The sequence below is a fragment of the Coregonus clupeaformis genome, chromosome 24 (genome assembly GCF_020615455.1).
Source record: "Coregonus clupeaformis isolate EN_2021a chromosome 24, ASM2061545v1, whole genome shotgun sequence".
In the NCBI taxonomy this organism is placed as follows: domain Eukaryota; kingdom Metazoa; phylum Chordata; class Actinopteri; order Salmoniformes; family Salmonidae; genus Coregonus; species Coregonus clupeaformis.
Genome location: NC_059215.1, coordinates 22552260 through 22568592, shown reverse-complemented (window position 1 = coordinate 22568592; position 16333 = coordinate 22552260). Strand labels below are relative to the sequence as shown.

Sequence of the window (16333 nt, the reverse complement as noted above, 5' to 3'; positions counted from 1 at the left end):
GCAGTTTAGTGACCAATAGCGCCGCGCCAACAACCGAGAGGTCGCCGGTTCCAATCCCCGAGCCGACCAGGCGAAAAATCTGCCGATGTGCCCTCGAGCAAGGCACTCAACCCCAATTGCTCCCATAAATCGCTCTGGACAAGAGCGTCTGCCAAATTACCAAAAATGCAAATGAAAATATTCTCTACTTTCTCACCCATGACGCACGTCTGCGTTCGGTGAGCAAGTTTAGAACATTCTCTCGTCAGATACCCACATGCGTTCCCAGCCAACTGCCAGTCTTTTCTGGCTCCAAAAGCCACACTTTCGCTCTCTCCAGCCCCTCCCCTCGCAACTCTACTTTTTGAGGAGCTGTGAGGAGCTGCTTCTCGTCCCAGCGCGCCTCCAATATTCCGCCGTTACTCAAAGCACTCTAGTCTACCCACTTAAATCAAATAATTCCCACCTAACTAGTTAAAGTTGGTGCACGCCTATATCTCAACGATAAACCGAATTATTTCGGTCTAATTGTTTAACCAGTATTTTGCACGGTCAAACGTTAAATCAAATAATGAACCAAATAGCCCAAACCAAGCACCTAAAACCAGTATTCTGCTATGTCAGACATCAAACATCAAATCAAATACTAAACCGAATTGCTTCGACACAACTATTCAAAAGCAGTATTATGCTATTTCAAACACCAAATGTTATATTTCAAATATATCAGTTCAAACGTTTTAGTGTCACGCCCTGGCTCTGGGGACTCTAGTATGTTGAGCCAGGGTGTGAATGTTCATTTGTTTATGTTCTAGTTTGTATTTCTATGTTGGCCTGAGTGACTCCCAATCAGAGGCAACGAGTGTCAGCTGGTTGTCTCTGATTGGGAGCCATATTTAAACTGTCTATATTTCCCTTTGTGTTTGTGGTTTCTTGTTCTTATTTGGTTTGTTGATGTAACCAGAGACATCACGTTTTCGTCTGTTGTTTTGATCGTGTGATCATACTCTATTAAATATAAATATGTTCACCTTCGACGCTGCGCATTGGTCCTCCTCCTTAGACGAGCGTGACAGAAGAAACCACCAGAACTGGACCAAGCAGCCTAGTGAGGAGCAGAGTGGGTGGACTTGGCAACAGTGGAGGAAGAGCTTCGACTGGGTCAAGCCAAATGAGGAGCTGAATGGCGGAGATTGGAAGCAGAAGAGCGAGAGTTGGGCGAGAATTATCGAGGCCTGGCCCACGGGGAAGAGAGACTCCCAGAAAATTTTTAGGGGGGGGCTCACGACGTCGGACCAGCAGGAGGCCGCGATAGAGCGGCCCAGCGGGTTGCCAGAGGAGGCCGCCAGGTTACGGGGGCCACTGGTCGAAGAGGGGATGGAGGATGTAGAGGCACGGCGAGAGGTACTGGCGTGTGTTGCCAGTCCGGTCCGGCCTGTTCCTGATCCCCACGTAGGGCCAGTGGTGTGTGTTCCCAGTACGGTCCGGCCTGTTCCTGCCACTCGCACCAAGTCTACGGTGCGCATCGCCAGCTCGGCCCGGCCCATTCCTGCTCCCCGCACCAAGTCAGTGGTGCGTTTCGTCAGCCCTGTCCGGCCCGTTCCTGCTCTCCGCACCAAGTCTGTGGTGCGCGTCGCCAGCCCAGTCCGGCCCATTCCTGCTCCCCACACCAAGTCTGTGGTGCGTTTCGTCAGCCCAGTCCGGCCCATTCCTGCTCCACCGCACCAAGTCAGTGGTGCGTTTCGTCAGCCCTGTCCGGCCCGTTCCTGCTCCCCGCACCAAGTCAGTGGTGCGCGTCGTCAGCCCGGCACGGCCCGTTCCTGCTCCCCGCACCAAGTCAGTGGTGCGCTTCGTCAGCCCGGTCCAGCCCGCTCCTGCTCCCCGCACCAAGTCAGTGGTGCGTTTCGTCAGCCCGGCTCGGCCCGCTCCTGCTCCCCACACCAAGCCAGTGGTGTGCGTCGTCAGTCCGGCACGGCCCGTGCCTGTTCCACCGGTGGCGGGTCCGGCACCGGTCAGGTGCTGCGTCACGCCGGAGCTAGAGCAATCCGCTCCACCTGTGTTCAGTTCAGCTCTGGTCAGCAGGGCCAGACCGGACCAGCGGTACTTTGGGGGGTTAGAGAAGGAGTGGGGGGTCATGTCCGAGCCGGATCCGCCGCCGAGGCGGAGTGCCCACCCGGTCCCTCCCCTGTTGTATTTGGTTGGCGCGGTCGGAGTCCGCGCCTTTAGGGGGGGGTACTGTCACGCCCTGGCTCTGGGGACTCTAGTATGTTGAGCCAGGGTGTGAGTGTTCATTTGTTTATGTTCTAGTTTGTATTTCTATGTTGGCCTGAGTGACTCCCAATCAGAGGCAACGAGTGTCAGCTGGTTGTCTCTGATTGGGAGCCATATTTAAACTGTCTATCTTTCCCTTTGTGTTTGTGGTTTCTTGTTCTTATTTGGTTTGTTGATGTAACCAGAGACATCACGTTTTCGTCTGTTGTTTTGATCGTGTGATCATACTCTATTAAATATAAATATGTTCACCTTCGACGCTGCGCATTGGTCCTCCTCCTTAGACGAGCGTGACATTTAGTTCAGTCACTCATTCATCACTTTTCATTTCATGTTTTCGATTGTCACTGACGGGTTATATGGTTTGAGTAACCACAAATCCAACATTTATTCCCAAATTATACCGTTTGAACAGCCACAGACGTCTTTTGATTCCCAATTTGTTTTCTATCAAGGTATACAGGTTTATCATTCACACTTTCATGCATACGACAACACTCGCACTGTCTAACTTTTTATAGTACCTCCTATGGGTGTCTTTTGTTAACGTTTGCACAATTTAAACCTTATTTCCTATTTTTAATTCTCATTATTTACTGTTTTAAAATATTCTTTGTATTCACAGCCAAAAATGGTACACAGTTAAGCGTAGTATACAGTTATCACACAGCAAAAATAGTACACAGTTATCGCCTTCACTCACAATACACAGTCATAATCCTATCATACAGTCAAATATGTCACACAGTCATCAATGACACCCATGTCACACAGTCATAAATGACACCCATGTCACACAGTCATAAATGACACACTTATATTCCACACACAATCTATTTGGGCACACAGCCTCTTCTACTATCTTTAAAAAATACTCAGCTGAACCTAGCCATATCCTCGAAGTTATGGACCTTGCCAGTCGCTAGTATTTATCTAACATTTCCCGAACCTAGCCGTATCTCAGTTACGGACCTTGCCGGTGTAATTCCTCGAAACTCAGTCGTACTGTCGTAGTTACGAACCTTGCCGATAGCAATTACTTAAACCAATTATTCCCTATATCTTCCGAACCTTAGCCGTATTGTCGCAATTACGGACCTTGCCGGTAGATGTCAGTATTGTCTCCTGAACCTAGCCGTATCTTAACGGACCTTGCCGGTAGAACCAACACTCTCTGGTACCATGGTTTTAAACATCAAATTTAGCAAAGGATTGCATGTCACAATATTGTGCTTATCTACTCATAATAGTTTCATAATTTAGTTCACTTACATCAGACAGTTGTTTCACAAAATTAATTTGGATAAAGCCAATGTGCAGATCTTTGGTTATTTAACAATAGGTATCTGCTTACCTTTTTAGAAGCCCGGGCAGTTTGTGAAACATACGGTTCTGTCACGATCGTCGGTAAGAGAGGAGGACCAAGGCGCAGCGTTGCAGGCAAACATACTCTTTATTTAGCGATACACGACCAAAACGATAACGTGACAGTTCACGGTCTAACACAAACCAACTAGAAACAAGATCCCACAACTAATGTGGGAAAACAGCCTCTATAAGTATGGCTCCCAATCAGAGACAACCATCAACAGCTGACACTCGTTGCCTCTGATTGGGAACCACTCTGGCCAACACAGAAATACAATACATAGAATCCCGACATAGAAACACAACACATAGATCTACACACCCTGGCTCAACATAACAGTGTCCCCAGAGCCAGGGCGTGACAGGTTCGATGAAAGAGGTGACCAAATGTGCCGGACATTACCCAGCAAAGTCCCTTCTACCAGATCACGCCGGGGTCACCAATTGTCAAAGTCGCGTCAATTCAAATCTGGTATTAGGAACAAAAGAGGTCAACACGACTTCTAAGATATACTAGTTATTTTAATTAATGCAAAAACCTTCAATGGTAAATATGATGTTTCGTATATACAGGCTCTCTGAGATGCCTCGCAGGACACCCCAGAGAACTAAATCCATTGTTTCAGATTGTTGCTCAAATACTCTGACAGAGAAAGTTTCCCACTTCTCTGCTGGCCAATCAGAGTAAAGAACTGAGTGTGGTTTAAACTTACTCAGCCAATCCATTGGTTCAGGGGTTGGTCTCATCTCCTCGGCGCCATTTGTTGCACACTTCAGCCAGGCACAAGTTTATCATAACAACCTATCATAGTGAGAAGAGCCAGCTCCCTTAGACATCATTCCTACGTCCAAGGAAGGTTCACAGATCACAAAGAACCAGTATAGTCTAGCATTTGAAGACACAATTCTTATCTCATTTTACCCCCTAAAACAGCTCTTCACATCAATCACAGCCTTGCCAGGTGTCACAACCTACATTAGCCCAGTCAAGAATGCATTCTTTCTAAGTTAGTCATCCCATCAATTTAGGAGAATAATAAATCCCCAATAGTACCATCCCTTAGTGTAGCAATCAATAGAAACCTATGAGCTGATCCAGCTGCCTCAGCCATACTGGCAATCTATCATCAATACGTCCACTCCTATTTATAGAATTTCTTGTGATCTTGACAAAACAACTTTTGCTGTGTCGTGATCATGAGAAAATTATTGTGATCTCGACAAAACAACTTTTGTTATGTAGTGATCATGAGATAAATAAGTTGTGATCTCGACATAACGAGGGAATTATTTTTGTATTCATATGTCCTCTACTGAACTCAACTAAACTTTTCCCTCTGTTTATTGTTGTCTTTACTCCCCTGATGGTGCTCAGTTTTACCTGCAGTTATAGGCTACTGTATTTACTCATACCGATTTATTGTTGTGACGTCTCCTATTTTGATTATGTTACAGGAGCAGATTCCCCATGCAATACACAGTGTCTTGATCCTAGTGGAGAAGGAGAGCTGCCATCGCCCAGAGAAATGTCCTAGACTACAGGTCAGATCTGAATCAAGGGTTTCCTCTAATGCTTTCCATCAGGCTTATCATTTCATAAACACTTGCATTCATTCTGGGTGGCTTGCTCTCTGATGTCACTGACTGTGCCATTATCTATCTATAAATAGATTTCTGTGGTGACCTCACTGAAGGGGTTGCACAAGCTGGTGGAGGGGAGCCAGCTGACCTCAGGCCTAGAGGGCACCCTTCCCTACAACCACATTGACTGGCTGCAGCTCCATCAGGTAGGACAGTCAGAGCAGAAAAGCGACTGCAGATGAGGTTCTGTTTGTTCCTAGCAGAACTCGTCTAGGCGTAAGCGCACACGACTGTGATCTCGAACTCCCTTGGAGACCTTCCCTTGAAAAATGATCAGTTGACCAATCACGACAAAGGGGCTGATAGGTTATACATTTGACTAAAGTAGACTTCGGCTACCAAACTTCAACTTGCCTTTAGAAAATACATTCTGTGTGTGAACAAAAAAAAAAAAAAAACCTGCCGAACACCAAAACGAACAAAAATGGCACAACATTTTGACTGGATAGTATGCGACAGCCTTTTAACAGACACTACAGAACTCTTGTTTGTTGTTCTGCTTTGATGTCTGATGATCAGAACATTTATCTTTCAGAAACTTCATCCCTTTATGTCAGATCTCCAGGAGGCCTCAGGTTTGCTACTAACGGCCATCAGGAAACTAGAGGGAGGCTGTAAGATTGACACAGTGCAGGTATTGGATTTAACCTTGACGACACTGTATTATTGAAAACATGTTGGAATGGACTAGGGGTTCTTATTATCCTCAATACCTTCTCTCCCTGTGTGGCAGGATGTACAGAGGTGTATTCTAGAACAGAGAACTCTGATGAAGGATGTTCTGGAGGACAGCCGATTGGTCGCTTTGCAAAGGGAGGGTGGAGCCATGCTGGCCAGGCTGAGAAAGGAGAGTGACCTCAGATACTCTCACTGTGAGAATTACAGGTATACTACCGGTCACTGTTTAGTATGAGTGGGATAATTGTGAGTCTTCTTCAAAATATGCTTATCAATGTAATATTCCCTTGACCTCTGACCGCTCTGTGCAGTGATGCGGTGGATTCTGTGACCTGCATGTACAACCATGTAGAGGAGCAGGCCCATATGCTGGTGCAAAGATCCAACATGTCCCTGGAGCACCTTGAATACCTGCTCCAACTCAGAGAAATGGAGGGCCACTTCACTAAGGTACATTCTGAGGCTCCTCATACAGTATACATAGTTTATATCTATTATGTAAATACATAGGATATTTAGTAACCACCCTCCCTTCTGTAGATCAGGGAATGGTTTGATACAGAAGGGGAACGGCGGTTGTTGGAGGCAGAATCGGTGGAGGACTCCAGAGAAAGTGTGGAGCAGACTCTCCATAGTTTCAGTGCATGCCTCACTGAAGCCAATGTAAGTCAGTCTATCTCCACTTACCCAATGACGCAAAGTGGTGACACTGTTTCATGCAGAAATGGAAGTGCCCATGAAAGTCCATGTTTCAATTTAATCTGATGTTTACTGTTACTGTCCATTAGGAGCAGAAGCACAAGGCAATGGCCCTGGTGACAGAGGCAGAGAAGATCCAGGGCCCATTCCCTGAGACTGAGGTGTTCAGGACCATGGTCTGCACCTTCAAATCTGGCCTGGCTGACTTCCTCTCCCGGGCAGAGAGGTGCTGTAATGAGCTGGAGATTATGGTCACTGTGTGCAACTTCTGTGAACAGGTTGGTGTCTATACTGAATAATGGATTGGTTGTTGTTCCACGTTGTTTAGTTAACATTTTACCTACAACATGTTATAAAATTCATACTGATGGTGACATGTTGTAGGGATATAGGGGAAAATGATGAAGCTTGAATTACTGTCAACTCTGTGTCTCTTTCAAGGTTTTTGAATAGGCTGAGGCTGCGGATCCGACTTTTCTGGACCTTTCTTCCCGACAGCTACAGGTCCCATAGCTTCTGCCCACGTGCGGGATTCTCTACTTTCTCTGCTCTACTCCTAGAGAACCTCCCATTTCTCACTGTTAATCGTGAATGATAATTCTAGTTTTACGGCCATGCAGCATCTACATATCAACCATTTGATCTCAATCAGTTTCATGGGGATATGCATTTAGATCTTCTTGAGTTATAGGCTACAGTTTCGAAGTAGCCTACACTGTTGTTTTGAATTATGTTCAGTGAGCGAGGCATAACCTACCTGTATTTAGTTTCAATCAAAGCACATATTTTGCCTGGTGCCGCGCGTTGTTGAGTTTTGGCCACATGAAAGAAAAATGTGACCATTTAATCTCAATCATCCTAAAATCTCATAAGAAGTGTTTTTTGTCTTACAGTAGCAACGTTATGCTATTATATTTGGTTTTGTTATGTAGAATACTGTAATGACCCGGGCTGGGTCATGAAGGAAAAAGAGACGGACACCAGGTGTGATGGGCAGAACACAGGTTTATTCCTAAACTGGGCTATTGTTCAGGCCACTGCCCACGCCGCTAAATTCTGAACGTACACAAATACACAATGTAAAGTTAAGTGGCAGACTCATAGGAGCAGATCAGGATCCCGAATAGAAAGGGAGAGAGAGATGAGACAGTAGCCCCTATTTATGCATATAAAACCCAGCGGGATTACCCGTCATACCCCCCCAACCTGGCATATTTAACCCCTGCTAGCACCCATGAGAACAATAACACACCCACGAACACAGAACACAATACCGGGTCGTTACAATACTATCATTATGTGATCTTGCAGACATTGATTCAGCTTTGATCAAACTTTATTAAAAGTATACTTCGGGATTTTGCCCCTTATCTACTTCCCCAGAATCAGATGAACTCGTGGATACCATTTTTATGTCTCTGCGTGCAGTTTGAAGGAAGTTCAAACTTCCTAACTAGTGTTAGCGCAATGACTGGAAGTCTATGGGTATCTGCTAGCATGCAGTCATTGCGCTAATGCTAGTTAGCATTGGCTCACGAAACTACCTCCAACTTCCTTCATACAAATAAATGGTATCCACAAGTTCATCTGACTCTGGGGAAGTAGATAAATGGGTTCATTGCCAAACTCACAAAGGTTCCCTTTAAACAAGCACCATTCACCAGAGTAGCCTGTGCGTTAAGTAGAGCATCTCACACATGCGCAGACGCTTCGGGACCTTTAGCTGTCGGGAAGAAAGGTCCGGAAAAGTCGGCTCTGCAGCCACTCTATTTTGAATAAGTATTTTTCCTTTCTTCCAGGCTACTGAGCTGGCCAAAGACTGCAGACAATACCTGGACCAGGTTGTCAAGCGCCCAGAGACGGATGATGTCTCTACACTCCAGATGTACCAGGAGAGCTTTGTCCATTTCTCCCCAGAGCTCTTCCAGGAGGTGAAGGCCCAGGCGTGTGCTTTGAGGGGCTCCAGGGGCATGCGGGTGTGGAACGTAGCCTGGCTAAAGTGTCAGGAGGTCAGGCAGCAGCTGGAGGAGAGACTGCAGGATGTGGAGAGGGCCTTGCGGAACACAGGCCCCTGGCATGAACAACTTAGAGCTGGTGAGGATGAGGCCTCGGTTCAGACAGTGACTCATCATGATGGAGCTCTGTTACTGCCCAGACCTGGTCCACCACTCTGGTACAATCCCCCATCAGGCTCTATGGTGGGTAGGTATCATGGGGCCTTGGAGAGCAGGAACAACTCTGTGACCTGCTGTAATATCAACTTCAAGCCTGAGAATAACAGACCTTGTAAATGGTCAAAGATCACCACCATGCCGGCCTCTCCCCATATCAGATACATTAGGAGAGCGGAGAGGGAGCCCAGCGGGAGAGAGGCCTGCCGAGGGAGGAGCAGAGAGGCCGCCACCCTTGCCGACTCGCACACTTTGGGCTGTGAGTGGTTCCCGTGGCAACGCGGGGGTCTGGGCCGGTCCATGAGCGAGGAGTCGTGTGCGACCGCCGCGTCCAGTCAGTCTGAGACTCGCGTCCATACACCTTCCTGCTCCCACAAGCAACCCTCCTGTCGGATCCTGCAGGCCGCTCAGAAGTTCCAGATCTCACGGCATGGCAGCTTCTGCTCAGAGGAATCCTGTAGTGTCCAAGAGGGGGCAGAGTGGGCCTCTTCAAGGAATACTAGCCCAGCAGTGAGGAGGTGTGAGGGAACAACATCGTTGGCAAGTCCAGAGGAGAAGGCTGGCCATGTTTTGTGAGTTACTAATGGAGCAAGACCTTCACCTTAGATTGACTCAATGTGTTTTCACTTTTGCTTCATCTACTCTTTCTGTCTCTAAGCTTGCACTATCTTGACAAAGGTACATTTCAATTATTGATTTTCAGTTATTTCCAGAGGACTGAACATGAGAGTTTGTGTTTGGCTGTGTTGTTGATATAACTTTATATGTCTGTAGGAAGCTGCAGCGGATCATGGTGGAGCTACTGTTAACAGAGAGGGAGTATGTGCGCTCCCTGGGTTACATCCTAACTCACTACCTCCCCCTGCTGGAGAGGCCTGATGTGCCCCAGGACTTGCGGGGCAAACGTGGAGTCATCTTTGGGAACCTGGAGAAGCTGTATGACTTCCACTGCCATTTCTTCCTCAGAGAGCTGGATGCCTGTCAGACAGAGCCCTTACAAGTGGCTCGCTGCTTCCTGAGACACGTGAGTTTCAGTTTGCCTGCTCATGTCTCTTAATTCACATTTTCTACATGTTAAGTTTGAGTCCTATAACTATGTTGATTAGCTGAATTTGCTACTGAAGTTGAATACATTTAATATTCCTGTTGTGACTGTAAACTCTTCCCCATATATGCAGAGAGACAGTTTAGGCCTCTATGCTCTCTACAGCAAGAACAAGCCTCAATCAGATGCCTTAATCCTTCACCATCGCCATGACATCTTCAAGGTGAGGCACTCCCGTCAATGTTCAATGTCAAAGATCAATGCTCAATTCCTATCAAAGCTCTCTCCATCCCTACTGCGACCAATCCTCTGTCTCCTCTCCTCCCATCCCAGAGGAAGCAGCAGGAGCTGGGGGACCACATGGACCTGTCCTCCTACCTGCTGAGACCCATCCAGAGGATCAGTAAGTACAGCCTGCTGCTGCAAGACATGCTGGGGATGTGTGGGCCTCAGAGAGACAGGGAAGAACTCCAGGCTGCAGCCGACGTGGTCCGCTTCCAGATGCGTCATGGCAATGACCTCCTCACCATGGACGCCATCCAGGACTGTGACGTAAGTTTACCGTCCAAATCATCTCAATCTCCAAATAATGTATCACTTATGAACAGCTGTCCAAATGGGGGGTAGATGTGGGAGTATAAGTGGGAAATGATCACCCATTATTGTATGTACAGTATCAAGCATTTTCAGGAATACATTATTCTCCACTCCTCCCTCCGCAACCAGGTGAATCTGAAGGAACAGGGCCAGCTGATTCGCCAGGATGAGTTCACCGTGTTCTTCAGAAAGAAGAAATGCTTCCGTCGTATTTTCCTCTTCCAGGATCTCATCCTCTTCAGCAAGACCAAGAAGACCAATGTGGGCAATGATGTGTACATCTACAAACATTCTTTCAAGGTGTGTATACAGTATTATTAAAAAAAAACTGACCCAATTTACAGAATGCATTTTGAGTACTGTAATTATTGTTCAACAAAAATAATGCTATCTTACCAGCCTTTATGTTTGCTAAACAAAGACCAAATCATCCAGCCCTTATGTTGAAATTGGAAACAGCAAGCATTCTTTATTTAGTCTTTCTTTCTTTAGTCTTTCTTTCACTTCTGTTTCTGTCTAGACATCTGATATCGGGATGACCCATAACTCTGGAGAGAGTGGTTTCTGTTTTGAGATCTGGTTCCGGAGGAGGAAGTTCCAGGACACGTACACTCTGAAGGCTGACAGGGCGGAGGTGAAAAGGGCCTGGGCCAGAGACCTGGAGCAGATCCTCTGGGAACAAGCTGCCAACAGCAGAGGTGAATCCTAGTTTTGGGGGGGGAACTCAGTCCAGCTTTCAACTTAATCTTGAAAGTTGTAATAATAGAATGCACAAGGTGCAATTTCGAAATTGGGTAGTGCATCATCACTTTTCCTCTTGTCATGTCGGTCATTGCATACCTTAGAGAGCTATTTATAAATGTCCAGATCAACTAGCCCATGTCAGCTAATGTTCTTTAGCTAGGTTTCTTAGCCCATACATTTTCTTGTAATGTTTGAGTCACTCAAATATCATATGAATAAACATTAGACATGGCAAAATGTGTAGAATTGCAGGAAATAAGCTTTAAACCTGCACATTTTTCTCTCTGCCAACAAGAGGGGTGTGAACAGTTTGTGTCATGAACAGTGCTTGTGTCCATAGAAATAGACATGGTGCTCACAGGGGGGCGCCACGTTGGGGATGTTCCCCAATGCTGGAAGGGGAGCCTGAGCGAAAAAGTTTGGGAACCCCCGTGGAGGTGCAATTGTGAACAAATGCCATATCAGACGTTAAATACATCCAATTTATGTTTTGGTTCAGTATGTTTGAGCATGAAGACAGGTGTTGTGTTTCGTGTGTTGTAGAGCTGCGGATACAGGAGAGAGTGTTCATGGGCATGGGGAGGAAACCTTTCATGGACATACAGCCTAGCGAGGCAGCCATCTGTGACAGGGCTGTCAATTGGGACAGGGCAGACGTCGGTGACAGGGCTGTCAATTGGGACAGGGCAGACGTCGGTGACAGGGTCGTCAACTGTGTTCTGCTAGGAAGAGGTAACAAGTCCACAGCCAAGACCCAAGTCCCATACCCATGAACTGACAACACAAATGTGTAATGTACTCACTGACTGAATTGTCTCTTTGCTTTGTCAGCTCCTGTGCCGTCTTTTCCACAAACAGATCTTGAATATCTCCGGCCCAACTCCATTGGTTCAGGCAGTAGTGCCTCCTGCAGCCACTCATCTTTTTCCTCTGGACAAGGTTCTTTACCTCCTGTTGGTTACCCTGGTAACCAGACACAAGGTGGGGAAACCGATCACATTGTCTATTCCTCCCCGGAGACTGTGACGGTGACTGAAGATGACCTCAATAACCATCATAATCACCAGAAACAAAACCTTAATCTTCTCAGTGAGTTTTCTTGTTCTTGCATTAGGGCCCTGTGTTTTGGCTAATCATGTCCATTACCTGGATTTTAACCTTTGTTTTAAGTATTTTCCAGAAATGAGAATTAGACCAACAAATTAAAGCAATTGTCTGAGGATGGTGCTGGACCACCTGACATAAAAAGAAAAGGGGACAGTATGATGAAAAAGCTTTAAATAAAGGTTAAAATCCAGGTCATGTGACATGATTAACCAAAACACAGGGCCCTATGCATGGTGCAAGACTACAGACTAACACAATCAGACATACAGAACATGACTCTTGATATGTGCAAGCATGTGACTAAACGTGGGTGATGCCATATCTACTTACCTTTCTGTTGATTCCAGTGGACAGCACGGAGTCGTCAGGTGAGAGTGGCAGTGTGTTCAGCAGCTCGGAGCGCAGCTGCCTCTCTGCCATTGGTGGAGAGGTGGAGGACTTGTCATCTGTCACGTCCCAGAGTTCCCAGTCCTGTGTCACCCAGAGAACAGCAGCACCCAATCTCAGGAAGAACAGCTCACCTGCCACCATCAGGAAGAAGCCCTCCATTGCTCCCAAACCACCAGCGCTGGCTGCTCTTCAGAGCCTCCAAAAGGTGTGGTGAAATGATGTGATCAAGCCAGTAATTGGACCTAATAGTAAACCTTCATAATAATTATACTGCACATTTTCAAATTGATAATTTTAGTTACATTTTGAATATTTAATCTCTATAAAGATCAAAGAAAACTGACAGCCAATACCTTCCTCACAGGGCAAAGAAATGGTTGCTATAGGAAAATCAACAGAAGTTTAACCTGTGCATTCAACGGGTGAGTTGGGACCAAATACAGTACTTTTTATTACCATACAAGGTGCATACATGTGCAATGTAGTTGTTTAACATATTATGGAATTGATTTCCTTCTAGATGGTTCATCCAGTCAGATTGATGGTGCAGCCTACCGAGAACGTCCTGTGGATCTTTGAGCAGTGATGATGGAGAGCAGTCAGGCTGACAGTCCTGGCAAGAAGAATATTTCAATTAAAAACTCTGATAACAGACTGAATGGACCACTAGTTCACAAGCACTGAAGAGAAAGTGACTTTTTGTCTTTAAAGAACTACGGTGGTCTGTGGTCAGATTTTAAAGGGTTTATGGTGTCCATTTATCTGATAATACTACTTAAGCAAACACTTCTTGATCTACTACTGCTTTAACTGAATGGCTATTGTTTTGCTGTCATTGGTTCATAGAACATACTTTTTTCTTTATAATATGAGTTGTATTTCAGCTGTAAAAAGGGATTTCTTTGGAATTTACAAATCATTCTCATCATGTCATGTTGACTCTCTTGATGACCCCATATCCCCATGAAATGTCAAATATGGGTGAATATTTTTTTTTTTTACACACATTTAACACTGTTTATAATGTACCGGTAGACATGTCAAACTCAAACAACTGACTATAGAAACACTTGTCCCCATTCGTTTTCTCTGCAGGCTCAGGGCAACTTGTCAGTGGCACTCTGACATGATTTCCTGCCCAGATTTGTAGATAAATTAGGGATCAACTTGATATCCAGGTGGGATAGCAGAGGAGCAGCAAGTTACTTAACACTTTTTTTTCCATTTGGGTAGAAAGCTTTGTACTCTATTGCCGTGAAAAATCTCTGGAAAGGGAGAAAACCACTCAATTTGAATAATTGAAGGGGTCCATCTGGCATTCTCAACTCATTAGAAACCAGTGTCTTATGATTATTCTCCAGTTTAGTTGTTCTAATAGTTAACATATTCTCATTACAAACAATGTACATTGTTGAGTTCTTTCTTTTCTGTGAAAAATGAATTAGCAATTTTGCTTAGGGCTAGGTTCTATAAGATCTGCGGTAGACGACATCCGTATAGCAGTTTTGACGATGTCGGAGATGGAACTGCGTTAGAGCTCTCAAATCCAGAAGCGGCTCCTTGCATTACCTTATCGTAGACACTGCCATCGGATGCAACGAAACCACACCTGGCTTTATATCAGACAAATCCCATACCCCCTACATTTTTTTGGGAGTCTCCACCTACTGTTGAGAGTTAGAATAGTAGAGTACTACACAAGGTGCAATTTTGAAATTTGGTTGTACATCAGCAGATTATCTCTTGTTATGTCAGTCACTGAGTCACTCAATTAACCCATGTCCACTATTTCTTTTTAGATTGGTAAATTAGTCATGGTTGAATTACCGACCGGGGGGGGCCCACTGATTTTGTTCGTCACTCTCACTCAGATATCATATATGCAAATATTTCTCTCCACCAAATGGCAAAATGTGTAGAGGTGGGCCGCTAAAATGTCATGCTCGCATGGTGGGGGGGAGCCCCCTCGTGATGAGTTCAGATTTTTGTGGCCCCCACCCCCATCAAAGTTGGCCATCCCTGTTCTAGGCTACTGTCTACATGTCCAATAGGCTATAAATCCCCCCATCCAAATGAACATGACAACATGCATTAGCCTGTCATCATCTCTGTCATCGATAGAGCAACACTTTCTATCGCCATTTTGAACACACGAGCAGCCGCTCTCCGATTTGTCAACTCACACTGCAGTTACGGCCAACGCGGGTTAACCCTTGATCTGATTGAATCGCAGCCTATCTTTTTAACATGTCAATATGGTGAGACTTTCTTTGAAACCACTGTTATCAATGTTAGTTTTGTTCATTGTCCACACTTTTTTGGTTTTATTTTTCCAATTGTGTTTTTTATATAATACCCAACGTATATAATTCTCACTGAAAAGCTATTTATTATAGGATCAGTGCCATTTTTGTAGAGAATGTAGGACTTTTCCTGTATTTCTCCAGCAGGTGGTTTGAACATCAGCGCACACTGATGTTGTGCAATCAGAAGAAATGGGAACAACCTCCTTCACTGGAATGTGAATCCTGACACTTCAGAGGTCATAGGCCATGACTCAACCTTGTGACCTGACTGACCGAGCATAACCCTTTTGGTCAGCACATAGCCATCAGTTGAACATCAGATAACATTGTTGCGTAGGCCAACCTGTTGAACTGTACCTTCCTCTACCAGAGCTCCCCTCCGCTGTCCTGAACAGTTTGTGTCACACGTGTTACCTACAATATCAGTACACAGAACATGAGTAAACAAATTAGGCGTTGAGATATTATTGATTTAAATTTGGGTAGTCATTTAATTATAACCGCTGTGTTTATTAATATATGTTACATAAAACAATAAAAGGTAATGAAAAAAACAAGTACATTTTTTTTCTGAAGATTTTTAAAGCTGTTGTAAAGTATTTGCAGACCTGTATGCAGGTGTGAAGTTTGCATGTGAGTCTTTGTTACATATAGTAAGTGGTATAGCTTTACCATAGGCTGAATTTACAAATTTACATTTCACAATGACATCTTTATGTGATGCAAGCTATTTGAATCATGTTGAGGAAGGAACTAACGTGACTAAAAAGAGCTTCAAGGGGGACGTGGCCTGACAGACAACATGGTCATATTACACATGCTACGAATATCCCTGGAGTAACATTGAAGCCAGGACATCATAAAGCACGCTCCCTAACTGCAAGACCAGTAACACCGGGCATTATCTAAAGTATTGGATCAACGTAAAAGAGCAACGCTTCTTTAGTGTACAGACTTACAGTAGATCAAAATGTACTATGGTTCTTCAAAAAATGTTCTGGTGTTTTACTGATGGAAACACTCCAAGGTTGACAGGTTGGTTGATAGGTTGTTAAACAATTGAAATTACATATTTTGCAATTAAATACCACCTGCAGAAAAATATGCTTGACATTTTGGAATTTATTGCTGATGAAAATGTGTCACTTGTTAAATCCATTTCAAATCAGTGTAGATGAAGTGGAGGAGACAGTTTAAAGAAGGATTTTTAAGCCTTGAGACAATTGAGACATGGATTGTGTATGTGTGCTATTCAGAGGGTGAATGGGCAAGACAAAAGATTTAAGTGCCTACGAACAGGGTATGGTAGTAGGTGCCAGGCGCACCAGTTTGAGTGT

At 45.0% G+C, this 16333-nt stretch overlaps 1 protein-coding gene across 2 annotated transcripts in view; it reads left to right on the top strand.

Moving 5' to 3' along the window:
- The window catches only part of LOC121538464 (uncharacterized protein KIAA1755-like), a 30692-nt gene extending 15138 nt beyond the window's left edge, over window positions 1-15554 (top strand). Inside the window, exons 7-24 of one of the 2 annotated variants that reach the window (XM_041846491.2) lie at window positions 5074-5160; window positions 5289-5405; window positions 5795-5893; window positions 5993-6144; window positions 6249-6387; window positions 6478-6600; window positions 6726-6914; window positions 8436-9379; window positions 9582-9831; window positions 9986-10075; window positions 10186-10404; window positions 10579-10749; window positions 10970-11147; window positions 11737-11925; window positions 12025-12282; window positions 12648-12895; window positions 13055-13112; window positions 13211-15554. In XM_041846491.2, coding sequence (XP_041702425.2) covers window positions 5074-5160; window positions 5289-5405; window positions 5795-5893; window positions 5993-6144; window positions 6249-6387; window positions 6478-6600; window positions 6726-6914; window positions 8436-9379; window positions 9582-9831; window positions 9986-10075; window positions 10186-10404; window positions 10579-10749; window positions 10970-11147; window positions 11737-11925; window positions 12025-12282; window positions 12648-12895; window positions 13055-13096 — 3495 coding nt within the window. In that variant the 3' untranslated portion in view covers window positions 13097-13112; window positions 13211-15554. Of the gene's footprint in view, window positions 1-5073; window positions 5161-5288; window positions 5406-5794; window positions 5894-5992; window positions 6145-6248; window positions 6388-6477; window positions 6601-6725; window positions 6915-8435; window positions 9380-9581; window positions 9832-9985; window positions 10076-10185; window positions 10405-10578; window positions 10750-10969; window positions 11148-11533; window positions 11926-12024; window positions 12283-12647; window positions 12896-13054; window positions 13113-13210 lie in introns of those variants that run through there. The other variant, XM_045207091.1, reaches the window with a different exon arrangement.
- Window positions 15555-16333: the final 779 nt, after the last annotated feature.